The sequence below is a fragment of the Nycticebus coucang genome, chromosome 12, assembly GCF_027406575.1.
Source record: "Nycticebus coucang isolate mNycCou1 chromosome 12, mNycCou1.pri, whole genome shotgun sequence".
In the NCBI taxonomy this organism is placed as follows: Eukaryota; Metazoa; Chordata; class Mammalia; order Primates; family Lorisidae; genus Nycticebus; species Nycticebus coucang.
In genome coordinates this window covers 17,400,617-17,419,661 of record NC_069791.1, presented here as the reverse complement: position 1 = coordinate 17,419,661, position 19,045 = coordinate 17,400,617, and the positions used below count along the sequence as shown (strand labels likewise).

At 54.0% G+C, this 19,045-nt stretch overlaps 1 protein-coding gene across 3 annotated transcripts; it reads right to left on the bottom strand.

Moving 5' to 3' along the window:
- Positions 1-130: 130 nt before the first annotated feature.
- On the bottom strand, positions 131-18,683 carry ADCY6 (adenylate cyclase 6). Of its 3 annotated transcripts, none has more exons than XM_053555856.1 (22): positions 18,539-18,683; positions 13,201-14,065; positions 9,140-9,289; positions 8,642-8,763; positions 8,442-8,553; positions 8,147-8,274; positions 7,470-7,628; positions 7,251-7,392; positions 7,017-7,145; positions 6,732-6,757; positions 6,355-6,502; positions 6,022-6,119; positions 5,775-5,862; positions 5,504-5,620; positions 5,074-5,232; positions 4,624-4,802; positions 3,716-3,751; positions 3,504-3,633; positions 2,923-3,186; positions 1,389-1,593; positions 485-609; positions 131-267 (listed from the first exon to the last, which is right to left on the bottom strand). In XM_053555856.1, the coding sequence occupies exons 2-22, from the start codon at positions 14,062-14,064 to the stop codon at positions 142-144; spliced, it is 3,507 nt and encodes a 1,168-aa protein (XP_053411831.1). In that variant the 5' UTR covers position 14,065; positions 18,539-18,683; the 3' UTR covers positions 131-141. The 3 variants fall into 3 exon arrangements, with proteins under 3 accessions (XP_053411831.1, XP_053411830.1, XP_053411832.1); XM_053555855.1 differs by lacking the exon at positions 18,539-18,683 and adding an exon at positions 14,162-18,511; XM_053555857.1 differs by lacking the exon at positions 18,539-18,683 and adding an exon at positions 15,125-18,511.
- Between the last annotated feature and the right edge of the window lie 362 nt (positions 18,684-19,045).

Here is a 19,045-nt window from a genome sequence, read left to right as displayed (position 1 = left end):
GTACAGCCTGCTGAGGTGTCCCCTTCTGCAGTCAGCAGGGTCTAGAGGCTCCATGCCCCTTGCCACAGCTCCACCCAGGGAGCACAGAGTGCACTCAATGCCCGCCTTGGTCCCTTCAGCTGAATTTCTAGCTGGGCCCTGCTAACTGCTAGGACCCCCATTGAGGAAGTAAGTGGTCATCTCCCCCTTGCCTTTCACCTTGACCACCCCTCGACACTCCAGCTGGTAACCTTTGGCAGCTAGAACCTGGTACAGGTCCGTGGTCACCTGGGGGAAGTGGAAAGGGAGCCTGCTTAGCCTGGAGTCCCTTCTGCTGCATTTGCAGGGGCCCAAGGGTTCGCTGGTCAGGCTAGCTCCCCTACCCTAGTCCCTGACCCACCAACCACAGAACACTGCCATCCAATCCCCTGCCCTAGCAGACTGTAGAGAGGAATAGAAGCCTCTGGACCAGACTCCTCCCAGCCCTTGCTCATATCCCCCTCACCTGGATTCGGTCAGGGACCCCCGTACTGTCCATACGGCTAGAGACATTCACTGTGTTCCCCCAGATGTCGTACTGCGGCTTCCGAGCCCCGATGACGCCTGCCACAACTGGGCCCATGTTCAGCCCTGAGGTGGGGAGAACAGCAAGAGATTGAGACTAGTCGATGCTCCAGGGTCAATCCAGGGAGTCATCCTATTTTCTGGCACCGTTAGGAGGACCCAGAGAAAAAGGAATAAAAAGGACAATTTTCCTGGTTGTAAAAAATGGAAGATGTAGGTACATCAGCTGAGGAGTTTCCTGAGTCTAGAAACGTATGCTTTATGTGTAATCTGTACCACCCCTCTAGTGAACATTTCAACATTGTTCATTCTCACGATACCTCCCAAAGCTTGGTATTACTATCCCCATTTTACAGATAAGAACCTGTAGCTTAGAGAAGTTAGATGAATGACTAAATAAGCCAGTAAATGGAATATCCAGAATTCAAACCAGGGTATCTGATTCCAGAACCCATGCTATTCACCACTCCCATCCACCAGTTCATCTGAGAGGAAGTACCTCTTACAAGACTGGCCATAAAAGTAAGGACACAGGTACTGGAGTTTAGATAAACCTGGTTTCAAATCCCAGCTCAGCTCCTTACTAGTTGTTTGACCTTGGGTGAATTATTAATCTTTTTGAGAGTCAATCTATCTGTAAAAGGGGATAATAATGTGAAGATTTAAGGTGTGCTTAAAATGTCCAGGGCAGTGCCTAATCATCTCTGCTCTCAGATCGGACTTGATACAGGAGGTGGGAAGGATGAAGCCCCACAGGAGCCCCGATGGGGAATCTGTGATCCCATCCCTCAGCTTCACCCAGAGAGCGTCCTGGAAAAACCTGCCAATCAACCAGGCCCTCTCACCAATCTTCATCTGGAAGTTGTTGAAGGAGTGCTCGTTGATGTGCTTCATCTGCTCCATGAGCCGCATGGCGTAGTCAGCAAGGGCAGTGATGTGGGAGCGGCCCACCTGATCGTAGGTGCTGGCATTCAGCCCAGAGGCAGCCATGTAGGTGCTACCAATCGTCTTGATCTTCTCCAGCTGCCGGAACCGCTCCTCACTGATAATCTGGAAACACAAGGGGACTCAGCTGTCAAAATGAGCCCAGAGGCAGCCCTGCCCCAGTGCTCATTCCTTGCCATGCCTTGGCTCCCTTCCCCATTTCCCTGTCACAAGAGCCCCCTTCTAGGCCAGACAGGTGCAGTGGCACACACTTGTAATCCTAGCACTCCGGGAGGCCAAGGTGGGTGGATGGCCTGAGCTCAGGAGTTTGAGATCAGCCTGAGCAAGAGTGAGACTCCATCTTTACTAAAAATAGAAAAACTAGCCTGCGTTGTGGCAGGCACCTATAGTCCCAGCTACTCAGGAGGCTGGAGCAAGAGGATTGCTTGAGCCCAAGAGTCTGAGGTTGCTGTGAGCTATGACACCATGGCATTCTGTCCAGGGCAACTGAGTGAGACTCCATCTCAGAGGAAAAAAGAGTCCCCTTTCAGATGTAGCTCTTGCGGCCTGGACTGAGGGACCAGGAAAACAGGAATACTAGGACTCTACGCCAGAACTTAGGCACACAGCTTCAGAAAGTCAACTGAAGTAGCTACTCACGGAGCACAGAATCACAGAGGGACATTAAGAATCAATTATTCACTGGGCTTGGTGGCTCATGCCTGTAATCCAGCACTCTGGAAAGCCAAGGCAGGTGGATTGCCTGAGCTCCAGCCTGAGCAAGAGTGAGAACCCATCTCTAAGAACAGCTGGGCATTGTGGCAGGCATCTATAGTCTCAGCTACTTGGGAGGCTGAGGCAAGTGAATTGCTGTGCCCAAGAGTTTGAGATTGCTGTGAGCTGTGATGCCATGACACTACCAAGGACAACAAAGTGAGACTCTGTCTCAAAAAAGAAAAAAAAAAAAGAATCAATTACCCCAACCCTTGCCTTTTGGGAAACCAAGTCCCAGGGTGAGCAAGTGACTTCACTTCTAAACAGCGAATAAAAGGCCCATTCCTGACCTGGATGTTCCAGACACATTCTAGTCAGAGGATGATCTTGCCTGGCCTCATGAGGCTCTGCCCACAAACTACTACTGCCTTATCCAATGACATCCACCCAGTACCTATCCTATCCTCCCAAATGTCCTCATGTCCTCTTTTGCTCCCCAATGATGATGGCCCTCTCTCCTGGAGTTGCTGCCTCTGATACCTTCATGGGTCCCTGTCCTGGCCTCCACTCTACCAGCCCCTAGCCTTACCCTTGACATCTCTGACCTGTCCCATTAAATCTCTCTTTCTCCCCACTGTACCACCTGCCCCTTCCAATCCTGGCCTTCTTCTGAAGTTCTCTCTATTACCCTGGTCTCCAAGTCCCCTGCTCTCTGCCAGCACCAGCCAACCGGACATATACCTCATCAAAATCAGCGATGATCTCGTTGAGCAGCCGCAGGCACTCGACACCCTCGTTGTTTGCCTCCAGCTCCACGTAGAACTCCGAGAAGTTGGCAATGGAGGCAAACATAACAGCCACACACTCACACGACTGATAGTAGAGCTCATCATTGCGGCGCTCCCGGGCCAGGAAGTGGGCGGCCACGTCCTTGGGCAGGATGTTATGCAGCAGCCTCCGGTTGTATGCCTGGAGCTCCTCCATCTCCTCCTTCTCCCCTGTTGCCTGTGGACACCACACCCATCACCCATTGCCCAACATTCACAAAGGGTGGGTGCAGTGCCAAGGCTTGGAGGTGGGCATCAGAGGGAACCACGTGGAGGAAGAAAGGCACGGGCAGATGAGGCCTAAAGAACAGGCAAAGGGGTGAAGGGACAGGTACAGGATAGGGCAGGGGTAAGGGATGGGCACCAAGAAGGCATGGAACTAGGCTGGGCTTAGGGCGGCCTGAGGCTTAGCCAGCTAGCAAAAGGTGCATGTTTGGCTCTGCCCAGATTCTGTCCCTGGGTTCCCCCACCTCTCCCAAAGGCCCACCCAGTCACCTGCAGTTTCCAGAGAAAATCCAGGCGGGCAGTCGACTCCACCTGCTGGGCATGCAGATACAGCGCCAGCGCAAACACCAGCAGAATGACAGGTGTCATATACTTAAGTGCCACCCTCCCTGCAGCTGGGCTGAGGGTAAGGAGAGACATGCTTGTCTTCTGAGGAGGCATCTGGCAGCCCTCCCTTTTGCTGCTGGAGAGCCCTCACTTACCAGTCCAGTCCACTGAAGGTCTCATTGGAAGAAGCCCTGGCAGGAAGGTATAAGAGACAAAGTCACCAGTGTTTCCTGGGTTGCTGGGTTGGGGCATGGAAGGGGAGACAGAGACTGCATTTACTGAGTACATACCGTAAGGCATTAGGCCAGTGCTTTTACTTAAGTTAATCTGCTAGTTTAGAGCAGAGGTTAAAAAAACCTCTACTCCTAGCAACTCCTCTACGTGACCTGAGACAAGTTACTTAACTCTCTAAGCCTCAGTTTTCCCATCAGTAAAACAGAGATCAGATCTAAATAACACATGTAAGAACACCACTTAGCATGGTGCCTGGCAGACAGTAAGCCCTCAATAAATGTTACTTAGTATAATCTTCACACCTACCCTGTGATTTAGGTGGTATTGCCGTGTTATAGGTGAGGCAATTGAGGCTCAGAGAAGTCTCATCTCACCGGTCTAAGGTCCCACATCTAATGAGCAGCAGAGCAGGCCTTCAAACCCAGAAGACTCCTGAGGTTACCACAATAAGCTATGGCCACATATTACAAGGGGTTTTGCAGGGGAAAAACTGGTGTGGTGTCCCTCAAGCAGGAGTCAGAAGTTCTGCCTGGTTCCGAGCCAGAGCTCTACCACCAAGCTGTTTGATTTACAGGTGGTTAAGACAGTGACTATAAAAGCACGCCATGTAAATGCAAGAGGGAATTTTTTTTTTTTTTAATGTCTTGCCTAAAGACAGGGGTTTCCCAGCACTGGGGCTTCCTTGGGGAAACTATTTGGGGTCATGTGCTGCTAGTTTGTCCATCTCCTCCTTTCTCTCCACAGGTGAGCTGTGACATTCCAAGGACACAAGGGACCTAGGCACCAGAGGGACTCCCAGGGTTATTAAAGGACCTGAGAATAAACTCACAAGCCATGGACGCCAAGCAGTAGGTCGTAGTTGTCAAAGACAGTGGCTGGGGGCCCCAGCAGAAGCAGCACCAAATAAATGAGCCCCAAGACAAAGATCATGGCCAACTTGCCGATGCTGCTGATGTGCAGGAAGACAGAGCAGGCCAAGAGACTCAGCAGTGTGTTCCCGACAAAGTACTGTGGAAGGGGTGGAGGACGACAGAGGCAGTGTTGTGGAGGCAGAGGCCATGACAACCCAGCAGGGAGAGCCCTGCACCCCCTGTCTGACCTAGCCTCCCCTCTGCAACCCTCAAACCCCCAAATCCTTCACCCTCCAGACCAGCCTCCATGGTCCCTGATTGCTCCTAGAGTTGGGACTCTGGTAAGTTCCTGGGTCCCCAGGACCTGGCACAGAAGGGCTAATATCTGTGCCGGGACACCCGCCCCTGCCTGAACACTGCTCGGACACCTCAGGGAAGCTGCAGGTGGGTGCGGCGCCCTCACACAGGGGAGCATCCAGGCCCAGAGAGTAATTGAGCTGCTGCAGATGGCAGGCAGTGATGTCATCAGGTGTTAAATTCAGCATCCGTGCTGCACAGATCCGTATGGGAGTGTGGTTACAGGTGTACTGCAAAAGTCAACAGGTGTATCAGAGTAACCAGGAGGGGAAGGGCTACCAGGGCCATGCCCAGATACCTTATACACCAGGGGTCAAAGTTCTCACTCAGGGATGACAAGAGGTAGGTAAAATGAGGAGGAAGGAGAACAAATTAACCTCCCCCTTCTCTGGGGGCTGCTCCCTGGGGGCAAAAATGTATCTTATTCCCTTCTGCACCCCTAGTGCCCAAAGCAGTGCGTGGCACAGAGTAGGGGTGGGAGAATTCCCACCAGCCCCTCACCATGTTGGCGATGGCAGAGGTGAACACTAGCAGGACTGAAAAAATGCCAACTGCGGTGCTGTGTGCCCGCGAGCGCACGATGCTGCGGGACAGACGTTGCAGGGCCTTAGGAAACAGCTGCAGGCAGCAAGAGACGAGAGTTGGATGTTGTGTCAACCAAGGAGGAAGGCCAGCCGGGAACGGGGCCTTTCTCCTCCCTCTCCCCACAGGACTCCTTCCCATCCCCGGCCCAGCCTGCCCTCCCCCAATGCCCCAAAGTGCCTCTACATACAGAACCACAGGAGTACACGGCACAGGTCAGCACAGTGATGAGCAACAGCAGGAAGATGCCGGCATAGATCCCAAGCATCAGGGTGGAGCTGGAGCAGAACAGGGCCAGGGAAAAAACATTTAATTCCGGAAGATTTGAGCATCCTTATCCCACCCCCCGGAACAGGCAGGGCTGCAGGCTTCTGGGACTGTGGGCTTGCACAGATGTTAGAAGAGAGGAGCTGAGTGGGAAAGGGCAGGGGTCTCACTGTGGGAAGATGAGGAGCTGGATGAAGCAGATGAAACAGAAGACCAACAGGGCACAGGCGACATAGGCTCCAAAGCGGGGATCCACCTTCTGTGAGTACTGAGGGAGAGGAGGCTGAGCTGGGTGCTGGGCCTTGCCCCGGGGGAGGCAGGGACAGCAAGGGCAGAGCATTGCCAGATTCCTCAATGGGGAGAAGCAATTGGCCCAACTGATGTGAATCCTCAGCCTGCTCTGTGGTCACCTCCTTATTGCTCAGAAACATCTACTCCCTCACCTGTGTTCAGCCTTCCCTGCCTCCCTCCAGCCCATGCTTCTGCCCTTATAACCCCCAAACCTTCTTCTCTAGATCCTCTCTCTGGAAGGTGAGCAGGAACCGGCGCACGTGGTCCTTGCGCAGCTGATCGATGCTACGGGCATCAATGGCACGGCCCAGGAACTCATCCACCTCATCCTCAGGATTCAGAGCATCCTGGGCACCCCGGCTGAGGGCAGGGAACAAGACTTCAACAGGTGCATGAGCATGGCACGTGAGAAGCAATGAGGAAGGAAAAGCGTAGGCAGCACCCAAAGGAGGGAGGGAGAGCCAGAGGTGCAGCTCATGCTCCCACACAACACATCTCAGGTCCAGGCAAGAGGGGGTCTTGGCTCCTGGCAGCCTTATCCCAAGGTGCAAGTACCCCCCTTTGTCCCCTCCTCAATAAACTGACTTACTTGTCTTTGCTGGAATCATCGATGCCCTGGAGAAAGGGACAGCATGTAAGTGAGGCAGAGGGCCCACAGCCTTCACCTCTGAGATCCCTCACCCACCCCGATACTATGCTGAGAGTGTCTCCTCCATATACTTGGAGGGATTTGGGACCCCTGGGATAAGACTGTCCCTCCTATCCGCACACCAGAAAGTATACATGGAAATGGCAGCCACAACAAGGAAGGAAAGGGACGGTGTCAGGGAAACAAGAAAATGAGACCCAGGTCCTAGTGCTCAGGGCCCCTCACCATCTGGCGGAAAGCCTTGGAGTCCTTGGTCCGGGAGAAGGCGCGGTCAGGCACCCAGCGTGGCATCAGCCCTTCCATGGAGTTGGCCCGTGTCCGCTGCAGCTTGGCCAGCATGGCCTTCTCTTCTTTCTGTGAGGGCAGCACAGATACAGGCTCAGAGGAGGGGCCCTGAGGCCACTGCCTCTTCCTCCCCGTCTCTCTCTCTCCCTACCCGCCTCTCCCCTGGGCCCTGACCCGTTTCTGGCTGGCGCCCAGGATCAGGAAGGTCTCAATGTGCTGCTCCTTGAGGTATGTGTTGCGCTCACCACCATGGCCTGGCTCCACTTCGTAGTCCCCGTTCAGGTACTGCAGTGTGGCCCGGGTGATGTGGATGCGGCTGTGTGAGGCCAGGGAGTCAAGACCCTGGCTCTTCTACCTCACTCCCATCCCCCAGTACACAGCTCCTCCACTCACCCAGCCCGGCCCCCTGCCTCCATGTGGTTGGCCAGGGTCACATCATTGGACCACACATCGAACTGCCATTTCCGCAGGCCAAGGACGCCGCAGTGCACACGCCCGCTGTGGATGCCCACGCGCATGTTCACATTCACACCTGTCACCTCACGTACCAGCCTGGGAGGATGCAGCTCCAGATCAGCTCCTGGCATGCTTCCCCTCCCCTAGCCCAGAGCCTAGGCCCTTTGCTCCCATTGGCATCCAGTGGGCAAGGACAGACCCAGATGCAGGAGGCAGGAGCACAGCCTTAGATGGACATTGGCAGAGGCTGAATGGGGCTCCAGGACAAATGTCTGAGGACTGTGTTCATCAGTAGGGGCCCAGAGGCATCTTGTGGAACTGAGCTAGGGGGAGGAATTACTGCTCTGCCTCCAGCCTGCATGGCTGGTGTTTTCTCTAGCCCCAACCCCCACCAGCCCAGTTCCCCCTCCCCCACCAAGCTGGCTGGAGTCTTAAGAGTGCACATGAGTCTTTGCTTAGGCTAGAGAAAGATCCATTCCCTCCCCAGTGACAGACAGATCTCAAAGACAGAGAAACAGCCAGAAGAGAGGAAAATTCCTGAGGATACATCAAATAGTAGGAATGATCTGGGGAACCCACAATTCTAGGAACGCTGGGATTAGGGCACTGCTTACGAGATGGCCTCGATCATATCCACCCCCATCTCCACACAGCAGTGGGCATGGTCGGCCCGGGCCTCTGGCAGCCCTGACACACAGTAGTAACAGTCCCCTAAGATCTTGATCCTCAAGCAGTGATTTTCCTGAAGGGAAACAGTTGGAGGGAAAAGTCACCTTTATTCACATGCCTACCCAGCCTGCCTGGCTCAACACCCTCACTGCAGACTCCATCTGCCCCACACCCCTAGCTGTTGCCAGTAAAGCTATGCTCTTACCACGGTCAGCTGCCCCCAAACCCCAGCACCCTCACCGCAGCCAGCTTGTCAAACCGGGCAAAGAGCTCATTCAGGGTCATGACCAGCTCCTGTGCAGTGCACTGGGATGCCAGGCTGGTGAAGCCTTCAATGTCCGCAAACAGGATGCTGAAGATGACAACAAAGGGTGGATCAGCACATAGCCCTCAAAGATTCACAGATCCCCTACCCTTCTTGGCTCTCTCTCCCACCCTACCTGACATTGTCATGCTTCTGGATGTAGATCTTATGGAACATCATGTCTTCTTTTTTTGTGTTGATGGCTTCTTTCATCTCCATGGCAACATGCTGGGGCAACACTGACAGCAGCAGCCGCTCCTAGACCAGGGTTCCAGCAGGGCATCACTATCCTCTTGGCTTTACATTTCAATTCCTCCTGGTCCCTCCACATCACCACAGCCCACTGGGACTTCTGTGGAAACCTGAGCTTCCCTTCTGGACTCTGTACTGACGCTCCTCCTTCAGAGCCCCCATAGTTATACCTCTCAGCCCTCCCTGATCACTCCCCATTGAGCCCCCCAGATTGTCTACTCCCTCTCACCCCTTGGACAGGACAGAACCCCGGCTGTGATGCACAATCCAGAGGGAACCATTCACACTGTGTTCCATGAAGTTGGACAAGGCTGCAGACCCAATTTATAAGTTAGCTGGGGGTAAGGTAGGGGAAGGCCTGGTCAGGGAAAGCAACTCCCACCTGCTGCCGATTCTCATGCTGCAGGTGCAGCCGCGCCTGGATGTAACCACGGGTCTCCTGAAAGGCCTGGCGCTGAGACACCTCAGCTGGGTAGTGTGTGCAGATGCCAATGACATTGGTGCAGAGAAACAGCAGCACATTGGCGCCAAGCTGCAGGAATATGGCAAAGGATGGGGGTGACCACCCCACATGCACACACATACACATACCTGCATGCAACTTGCTATGCTCTCCGTGGTTGTGCCTTTTGGAAGGAAGCCAGAGTCCTATACCCTGAATGTCCCCCCAAGCTCTCCTTGCCCCACAATGTTACCCACAGGACTCTGTTACCCAGCCTTCTGCCTAGATCATGCCATGAATAGAAATGCAATTTTTTCAAACCTTCTGGGAGCAGAGCACTAGCTAGGGCCAGGTAGGTCAAGAGGCCAAGCCCCAGCATCCTATGATCTCCTGCCCCACAAACAACCCAAACAAAAGGCAAATGTGGTTCTCCTTAAGGACAGCACCTGAGCTCTATAGCTTCCTGTGAATGACCCAGGACAAGTCACCTGATCTCTCTGGGCTTATGTTTGCCCATCTGTAATCCAAAGAAAGGGGATAAGATTTCTAAATTCCTTCCCTGATCTACCTTAATAACTACTATTATTATTGTTACTGTAAGCAGTTTGTTGTTGGCTGCCTACATGTGCCAGATTCTGTGGGTGCCTTCTATATATTGTCTAATATCTCTTCCCCTCCCCTCCTTTCCTTTCTTTTGGAGACAGAGTCTCACTGTCACTCTGGGTAGAGTGCCATGGCATCATCATAGCTCATAGCAACTAAAACTCCTGGGCTCCAGGGATCCTCCTGCCTCAGCCTCCTGAGTAGCTGGGACTACAGGCACCCACCACAATGCCTGGCTAGTTTTTCTGTTTTTATTTTATTTTTGTTTTTTATTTTTTGCAGTTTTTGGCCAAGGCTGGGTTTGAACCCGCCACCTCCAGCAAATGGGGCTGGCGCCCTACTCCTTTGAGCCACAGGTACCATCCGAGTTTTTCTATTTTTAGTAGAGACAGTGTCTCACTCTTGCTCAGGCTGGTCTCCAACTCCTGAGTTCAGGCAGTCCACCTGCCTCAGCCTCCCAGAGTGCTAGGATTACAGGTGTGAGCCACCATGCCAAGTCAGCTTAATATATTTTTTATTTCTTACAACTTTATGAATTAAGTAACAAAATTCCATTTTAAAGGTGAGACTCAGGCAGAGAGAAACTAAGTAACCTGCCCAAGATCACAGAGCTGGTAGTGGCTGGTGAGAGACTTGAGTCCAGTACAATCAAACTCCAAAGCCTGTGTCCTAACCCTGCTGTCTGGTGTATTACAGTTTTCCAAGACTCCAACTCACTCCACTGATAAGCTCTTGAGGCCCAGCCTCCAGCCTAGGCTAGAAAGTCATCAATGCTACTGATGCAACTGGGTCCCCCACCCCAAAGGAATAACTCCCCCATCCCTCGGCCCCATCAGGCCCTCCCTGGGCCCCACACTAGGGGTGTTCAGCCCCTAACCATCACCAGTGTTGGCCAGAAAGCAAGTCTAAAGAAAGCTGGCCTCAATGTTTCTGGAAATTTGGGAGTTAACCTGACCCTAGAAGCTCTACCCCAAAGTTGGATGGGGCAGCTCTGGTTTGGGAAGAAAGGAAGCCAGAGGTTCTGGGCTCTGCCCTGAACCAGAACTGGTTCTGCAAACTTAGGCAGGTTATTTAATCTTTGGAACCTCAGTTTCCCCTTGGGTAAAATTGAGGGGGAGTCTGGCTAACCCCTAGCAATGTCCAGCTGTGACCCTCTAGGATAGGCCTCTCAGCTTCCCTTCCCAGTCCAGTTCACAGCCCCAGGACCGACTAGGCTGAGCTTCCCCTCCCAATAGCAAGGGTGAAGAGAGGGGCACACTATTTCCCTTGGGGGTTTCTAAGAATAGCCCCCTGTGGGGGAGAAGGAGAGGGGGGCAAACCAGGCAACTTCCCTTCCTGGCCCCAGGAGCCCAAGAGGAAAATGTGAGTCACAGTGGAGGGAAGGGAAAGGGGGATGAAAGACTGAAATAACTTTGTGTACATACATCCCTATCTGTGAGAAAAAATGGATGCCAGGGGACCATAGGAGACAGCAAGCTGGGCCGGGTTCACTAAGTGACACTGCTTGGCGTGTTCCAATGAGTGGGCTGGTGGAGGATGAAGACTCCTTCCTAAGAGCATGGGCAGGGCTGATCTGGGAAGAGCCTGCCCAAGGAGGCTGCAAAGAAGGCCACAAGCCCCCACCCTATTCAGATACCCATAAGCACAGCCCTGGCCTGTAATAGTGGAATAGTGGCAGCAGTGACTTTCTCCACCACCCCAAGAATGTGCCTTCAAAGACCAAATAGGTGAGGCTGTAGCCAGGCAGCATTCAGGAGGCAGGAGGCAGGAGGCTGGCACTCCCTGGGGCTGTGCACACCGAATCAGGCACTGGGCTTGGCTCTGGGCACTGTGCCAGCTGAGGGCAGGGAAGAGATGCCCACCTACCCCCAGCCAGCCAGATAGGAAGGGAAAGGGGAGGTACAACCCCTAAGCTCCTTCTCTCCCAGGACAGTCCAGCCCCAAAGTTCAGCCTGACAGTCAACCTGGAAAAGCAGCTTATGGGCTAGCAAGGGCAGAAGGACCTGGCTCTTTAAGAGGCCTGACAGTGCCTTGTGGGCACGTGCTCCACAAACAAATGAGCTATAAAGTTACTTTTAAAAAGGTACTCTGTGTTCCTGTTCCGGACCTCAGGCTGGGCAGGGAAGGGCTTCATGCCAGAGCACCCAGCTTTTCATCCTGGGAGCCCCAGGCAACTTCCTCTCCGTGGTTGGGGATAGAGTGGGCTACAGGCCACAAGCCCTTGGCAAGGCAAAAGCTAGTCCCTCAAACCTTGAGCAAGATAGGACAGCACTCTCCAGAGAAGGGTGCCAATGGAGGGCTCATGAGGTGTACTGATTGTGGGACTTGAGGTGTGCTGACTGTTGCACCTGTGGGACCAGCCCAGGAAGACATCCTGGTCTCAGCTCCCCGGCCAGGGGGAGGAGAGGACATGAGATGGCAGACCACATCAACTCAAGGGACCTCTCAGAAGCCCTCCGCTGGGTACCATGCCCTACGGCACTCCCCAAACCTCCCCACCCCAGATGAGAACACCGCCCTGTTGGGTTCTATGCCACTTTGGGAAAGGGTGGAGCCCTCACAGCAATATCATGACGTAGATAGTACAGACTGGGAAACTAAGGCTGGGAAAGGTGAAGCTAGTTATCAAAGATCCCACAGATAAGAATGCAGCCCATTGGACAGCCAGGTCTGCCTGCAGCCATGCCCTTATTTCTCACTCCACCCCTCACTGTCAGCCCCACCTCACACACTCAGAACCCAGAGGCAGCAGCTGGCATGGGCAGACAACCCCAAGGCAAAGCTGCTAGGGCCCTGGTGCCTAGAATGGGGAAGGCAGCATGCTAATGGTCTTCTCTTCCATAGGCCATCCTCATTCAAACCACTCCCAGCCCAAGGGAGAGCCAGCCCCAGCTCTTCACCTTCCCTGTCCTCTCAGAAATGACCTTGGTCCAGAAGAGATGGAGTCCTCCCTTTCTGACTCCAACCAAAACCTGCTCCATCCCCCCAGATCATCATCTAGAGCTGCTCTTCAGGGATGATACTAGGGCCTAAGTCTTGGGTGTCACCTTAGGAACAGAGATGCCCAGGACTGGACACAGCCTATACTGCTTCTCTGCCCCACCCTGACCCTGGGATAAACATCCCGACCCTCCAGCTCTCTACAAACTGTAAGCTCAGGCCACAGGGCTGGAGACTGTGCCCCAAAGTGACAGAGTACAGACTTGGGTCCTGGAGCAGTCCCTCTTGTCAGCAGTGCTCTCTGCTCCAGGTCCCAAATGGAGAAGGCCCCTGAAACCAGGCCTCACATCTCTTGTTCCTCCTGGCAGGTGTAGCCTGACATCCCAGCACCCAGAGTCCACTCGCCAAGCCCCTTCTCGGTCTCAGCCTGTTGCTCTCCTACCTCACTGACAACCCACCTGCTTCCAGAGGAAGGCATCACCACGGTTCAGTTGCCAGGCCAAGATCAAATGCAGGCTGGAGAGGCCCAGCCCGCTGAGGACCGCAGCCCGCATACGGATGGGGAGGAGCGTGTAGGTGATGTAGACAAAGAACACGGGGCACCAGAGGCCTACAGAAGGACTGTGCGGGTTGGCTGCCAGGGCGCCCCCGACCTGTACAGCCGCCAGGATGCCCAGCACCACGTAGCTCACCACCCACATGGAGTCCTGGCGGAAGCTATGTCGGTTACACACCACCATGAGCGCCACGAAGAGGACAGCGGCACAAGCCAGCAGGGCCACGTAGGCGGGCTGCGGGCGGGCGGGCGCCGCGTGGAAGGCCAGCAGCACTGCGGTGAGCAGCACCAGCACAGCCATCAGCAGCGTCAGGCTGCTCTGGTTCATCTGGAAGAAGTACCGCTGGTACAGGCGCTCCAGCTTGGCTGAGCGGAACTGCTTTGACCGGAATACCTGCACCAGGCGGCGCCAGCACGATCGGCCACACCTGGGCACAGCGTCGGGTGCCACCTCAGCTGTCCCCACTACCGTTGTCACCTCAGTGTCCTCAAAGCCCAGGGCCACTGCCCGTAGCCCCAGATCCATGCCCTTGCCTGGGCCACCCCTCCGGATGAAGGCTTCATCCTGCCAGGGGCACCGAGCGGGAGCCGCAGGGGTGGGGCTGGGCGGCTCGGCGGCATCGCGGAGGCAGCTCATATAGCGCGGCGTGCAGAAGCCACCGGCCCGAGTCCCACGGCGCCACGGGCGCTTCTGCCCATTGCGCTCACCCCAGGCCGTTTTCCGTTCATCCACTTTGGGGACCAGGAGGCCACTAAACCACGACATGCTGCATAGAGAAAAGGAATGAGATGCTATTTATTAATTATCAGCATCACAGCCACTGCCACCACTTCCACCACTGCCAATGGAAGCAGCTCATTACCTGAGCACTTCCACTGCCAAGGTAGGCTTCATACACGTCATCCTCCTCAAGTTACTCTGAGATAGGCAATGCATCCCCATTCAACAGGTGAGAGAACCAGTAAGCAGGGAGGTGAAGAAACTTGTCCAAGATCTAGCACCTACCTCAGTGTGAAAACCAAGATTCTAACCCATATCTGTCTGACCCAAAGCCAGTACACTTGAAAATTCACCTCTTCCCTAAGAAGTACATATTTTTTGGTGGTCACAAACTGGAGTGCCTATGTCACCGAGTGAAGCAGCTTGTGGTTCAGGAGAACCAAGACTTCACACCCAGAGCACTGGGCAGGCACCGCCTAGCACCAGTAGAATGATGCCAGTGGGTCCCACTGGGGCCTGATCTTCTGATTTTTTCAACAGATGCTGAAGGAAAACTGGATTTTAATGCAACATCAATTTTTAAATGTTGGCAAGTAATTCACATTTTTTAACACTGCAAGCCAAACAAATCACATCTATGGAATGAGTTCTGCCTGTGAGCTGCCAATCGGTGACCTCTGTACAAAAGGGAATTTCTTTCCACACCCTTCCTCATCACACTCACACACAATGCACATTTTACCAAGCTAAATTCATCTTCTCCCTCAGGTCACAGCTTAAATGTAACTTCCTCAGGGAAGATTCCCCAACTCCCAAACCCAGACCAAGTTTGGTCCCATTTACCATCTGAACAGTTCCTCCATAGGACTGATGGCAATTATAATTAAGTCATTCCTTGTTTAATGTGTGCCTCAATCCCTCTGGCTATAAGCTTTGTGAGGGCACGGATTATACCTACTTTGTTCAGCACTTTATTCCCAGTGCCAAGTACTGGGTCTGGCTCAGTAGGGACTCAATAAACATATGTTGAAAAGTCAGAGAAAGAGCAAGTACAAGGGCATTGGCATAGAGCAGCTAATGTGAAACAATGGCTAATATTGCTAACCTTGGCTAATATTTCCAAGGTTCTTCACCTTCTTCACTGCACCCCAGTCATGAGCCTCTTGCTGTTTCCTACCATTCCCAGCACAGGTCAGCCTAGAACAGCCAGACCTGATGTCTGCTTCTCTCTGAACAGAACTCCTCCAGATCACAGCCCAAATGTCCTCTTATCAGCAAGGCTTTCCCTGACCACCCTATTAAAATAGTAACCTCCTTTCCTGGGCCTCCCTATCTCTCTTCCTAGCTTTACACTTTCTTTTTCTCCACAGCTCTCATCAGCAAGGACCATTCTATATATTTTCCTTATTTGTTCATCGTCTTTCTCTTCTAACTAGAATGTTAATTTTACAAAGGCAAGGATTTTGGCCTGGTTTACTGTTATATTTACAACACTTAGTAGGATCTAAATAAATGTCCCTTGAGTGGATGGATGGATGGATGGATAGGTGGATTACACTCCCATGTGCTTTCTCTATGTTTAAACTTTTCAAGGTCCTTTCACATGCCTCATTCCACCTGATCTTCAGCAAAACCCTATGAGGCTGGTCCTGTGGCCTCCTGGGAAAAGACAAAAACAAAATCTGGAGTCCAAGGCAGTTTTACATGGCTAGCTCAAGTTACAGAGATCATGTGTAGCCAAATCAGTCCCAGATCCCAGGTTTTCTGGAGGAAGTATCTTGAACAGGGCTGGAGGACTTCATGGCAATACTTTTTTTTTTTTTTTTGGTGGGGGCTGGGTTTGACCCACCACCTCCGGCACATGGGGCCAGCATCCCACTCCTTTGAGCCACAGGCACCACCCATGACAATACTTTTAATGTACTCCTGGCTGAGCCGGGTCAGGAGGAGATGAAGATGAAAGCACCATCATCCACAGATGCCTATGCCCCCACCAAGGCCATACTCCTCCATGCCCACAGGGCACCCTGAGGGGGCCCCCTGTACTTAAACCTGCCAAGCCTGCAGCACTGACATTTGTACTTATTAGGGGACAAGATGGGAAAATATCCAGCACTTGCCCCAGGTGGCCAAAGAACCAGATGCTCACAGCCAGATGAGCAGCTCAAGCTGACATCCAGGGACGCACACAGCAGAAGGCAGGATGGGAATTTTTCTGTGTACTCCCAAGCCCCCATTCATGGGGCACCCACATCCCTTCTCCTATAACCTATAGAATAGCATGCCCTTCAACCTCTTAACATCACATTTGGAATATAAGATTTTTGGTCAGCCTCGTATTTGAAAAACATCAAAGAAAGCTTGGCTCTTCAAAATACTTCACTAGAAGCATGATCTTTGGTGTGAGATTGGGCTTCAAACCTTAGCATGATTATTTGCTAGCTGCCCAGCTTTGAACAGGTTATTTAACCTCCCTGTGTCAGTTTCTTCATCTGCAAAATGGGGAATAAAAATAGTCTTCAGGAAAGATTCTAATAACATCTGTCATGAGGTCATACTTGATAAATATCAGTTCTCCCCCCACCATAACACTTGAACCCAAACCTCTGCCAATGTCCAAGAAATAGAAAAATGAAAAAGTCATGAGCAAGAACATGCATTTCTCCCACCAGTCAGATGCCTGGTTTTATCAGTGCTTGTGTCCTCAGCTCTCAGTCCCCAGAGCTGCTGGTGACAGAGCCCAGAACGAGCAGATTTCCAATCACCACCAACCCCTACCCCTCTTAGCCCAGTGACATTTTGCTTTAGCTATCTCCCTTTCGCCAGTCCCCTGCTTTATTCTTAACTCTCCCCCTGCACCCACCCCAGAAACAGACACACATACACACACACACACACACACACACACACACACAAACACCCCAGACTACCACTGCCCCAGACCTCTGTCCCCTAAGGACCTATTTTTGGCCATGCTCCCAGCTCCCTGGAAGCACATCCTAGCATCTGGCTCATACCCACAGAGGAAGGGGGTCCAAGAGAACCCATGACCCTCCCAAGAACACTTTGACTCCCCTGGGGATAGCTACAGAGCTCTGTAATTCTCCAACCAACTCAACTATCCTGCCCTGGGTTGTACTCCAAGCACTGCCCATCCTGGAGAATTTGCCAGGCTCCCAACACTCCTGGCAACCCATGCCAGACTAGTATAGCAGGGAACAGGGAAGGGCACTCTTCCAAACCACAAAACTTCTCTATATGGTCCTCCAACCATCACTACAACCACCTCCCTCTTCCCCAGAGTCAGGCTCTTAAGCTTTGAGCCTCTGACCTCCTCCTTCCTCTGAGTCCTGGTCCCTTTGCTCCCTCTCTCTCTCACAGATCTGGTGCTCCAAGCACCACTGGCTCCCACGGCCAGAGCCATGACCCACTCAGCTTGGAAGTCTAAGGTCCTGTGCCACCCAGACCTCAAGTCCTTCACAAAGCCTGATCTTCAGCCCAAAACCAGAGTCTGGAGCAGGCCAAGGCCCGGCCCTAAGGATGGTTCTGCCCACTGCTTTGCCAAACCCTCTTCGTGGCCACCTCCTGTCCATCCAGTCCCCTGGGCCCATCTGCCCCTGCCCTCCTTGGCAAAAGGAGGCTCCTGGCGATTCAAAACGACTTCATAAAGTTCATAGCTAAAGGAACTGCCCAGGCGGCCCAACAGTGCCAGCGCCGCCCATCATACTGGGACGTGGGCCTCAATGCCTCAATTCCGGGCCTTTCCAGATGTAAGGAACCTCTCCAGGGCCTGTACCTGTAGGTTCAACGCCTGCTGCTTTCTCTTCCCTTCCCCAGTCCCCATTCTCCCTAAAGATTACAGAGGACTCCCAAGTCCACCCCAACCATAAGACCCCCTCCAGATCCCTCCAGCTCACATAGACACTCTAGGAGGTTGAGAATCCCACTGCCAGATTTCACCTCTATCTTTATAGTCAGGCCCCAGAACCTGACCCTCTGGCATCCCGCAGCATGCCTTGGGGCAGGGGGGTGCGAACACCACCCCTTCCATTCCTCAGGTTTAGATGAGGGGAGGAGGGCTGCTCCCGCAGACACGGTGTACCCTTCCCTCTGCCCAGGCTGCCTCCCTCGCCCTTTAATACGATTACACCGTACCCCAAACTCAGAGACTCGGGAGGGTCATCCCACAACCCCGCTGCAAACCCCTCAGGCCAGCCCCTCCCCCAGGACGTGCCTTCCCCCCTCCTCCGGGCAAGCCTGGAACTGGCATGCAGCGGAGGAAGGGAAGCATGCGGCCAGCGCCCGGACCCAGGAGTCCTTGATCCCATCTCCTCCACGACTTTCTTTGGCCAACCTCAACTGCCTCAGGCTCCCCCCAAGCACAGTCAAGACTACCCATTCCAGGCTCCAGCGCCCCCATCAAAAAACTCGGCGGGAGCCGCGCCGGTGTGTCCCAGCCCCGCAGAGCCCGGAGCACCCCGCGCAGCCACTTCCCCCAACACTCCTGCCAGCGCCTCACCTGCCGGCCCGGGTCGGCACCTCCCCCGGGCCCCCGCCCCGCCGCCCCCGCGGGCTCCGGCCGGCCGGCCGGCCGTCCCGCGGTCCTTCTCGGTGCCCGCGCGTCCCCGCTGTCCCGCCCGCCGCCCAGCCGTCCGTCCGGCCCTCGCCCCCTCCCTTGTTGTCCAGCGCAGCCGCCCTCTACCCCGGATCCAGAAGTCCCCTCCCCGCCGGCTCCCGGACTCCCCGCCTTAAAGGCACAAGCTCCTTTTGTCCGGGCACCCCTCCCCCTCCCCAGCTGCGGGGGCAGAGTTGCCCACTCGGTTCCGAGGAACTGGGTAGGGTGGAGGAGGCCAAAGAATGGGACCCCTCCCTCCGCACGCCCCCTCCTCTCCTCCGGCCGCGTCCTCCCCCAGTCTTGGGAAGACAAGCGGCTACTGTTCTGGGATCCAGACCCCGCGGCGAGGAGACCGAGCCGTCCTCTCCCCCTTCCCTTCACCCCCAGGCCGCATCCTCCAGCATTCCCCTC

Coding starts and splice junctions, on each gene's coding strand:
- ADCY6 (XM_053555855.1), bottom strand. CDS start 14,241: ATGGGGATGCATTGCCTATCTCAGAGTAACTTGAGGAGGATGACGTGT. Junction 14,066..14,161: donor TTGGCAGTGGAAGTGCTCAG/GTAATGAGCTGC, acceptor TTCTCTATGCAG/CATGTCGTGGTTTAGTGGCC. Junction 7,629..8,146: donor GATATGATCGAGGCCATCTC/GTAAGCAGTGCC, acceptor GCATCCTCCCAG/GCTGGTACGTGAGGTGACAG.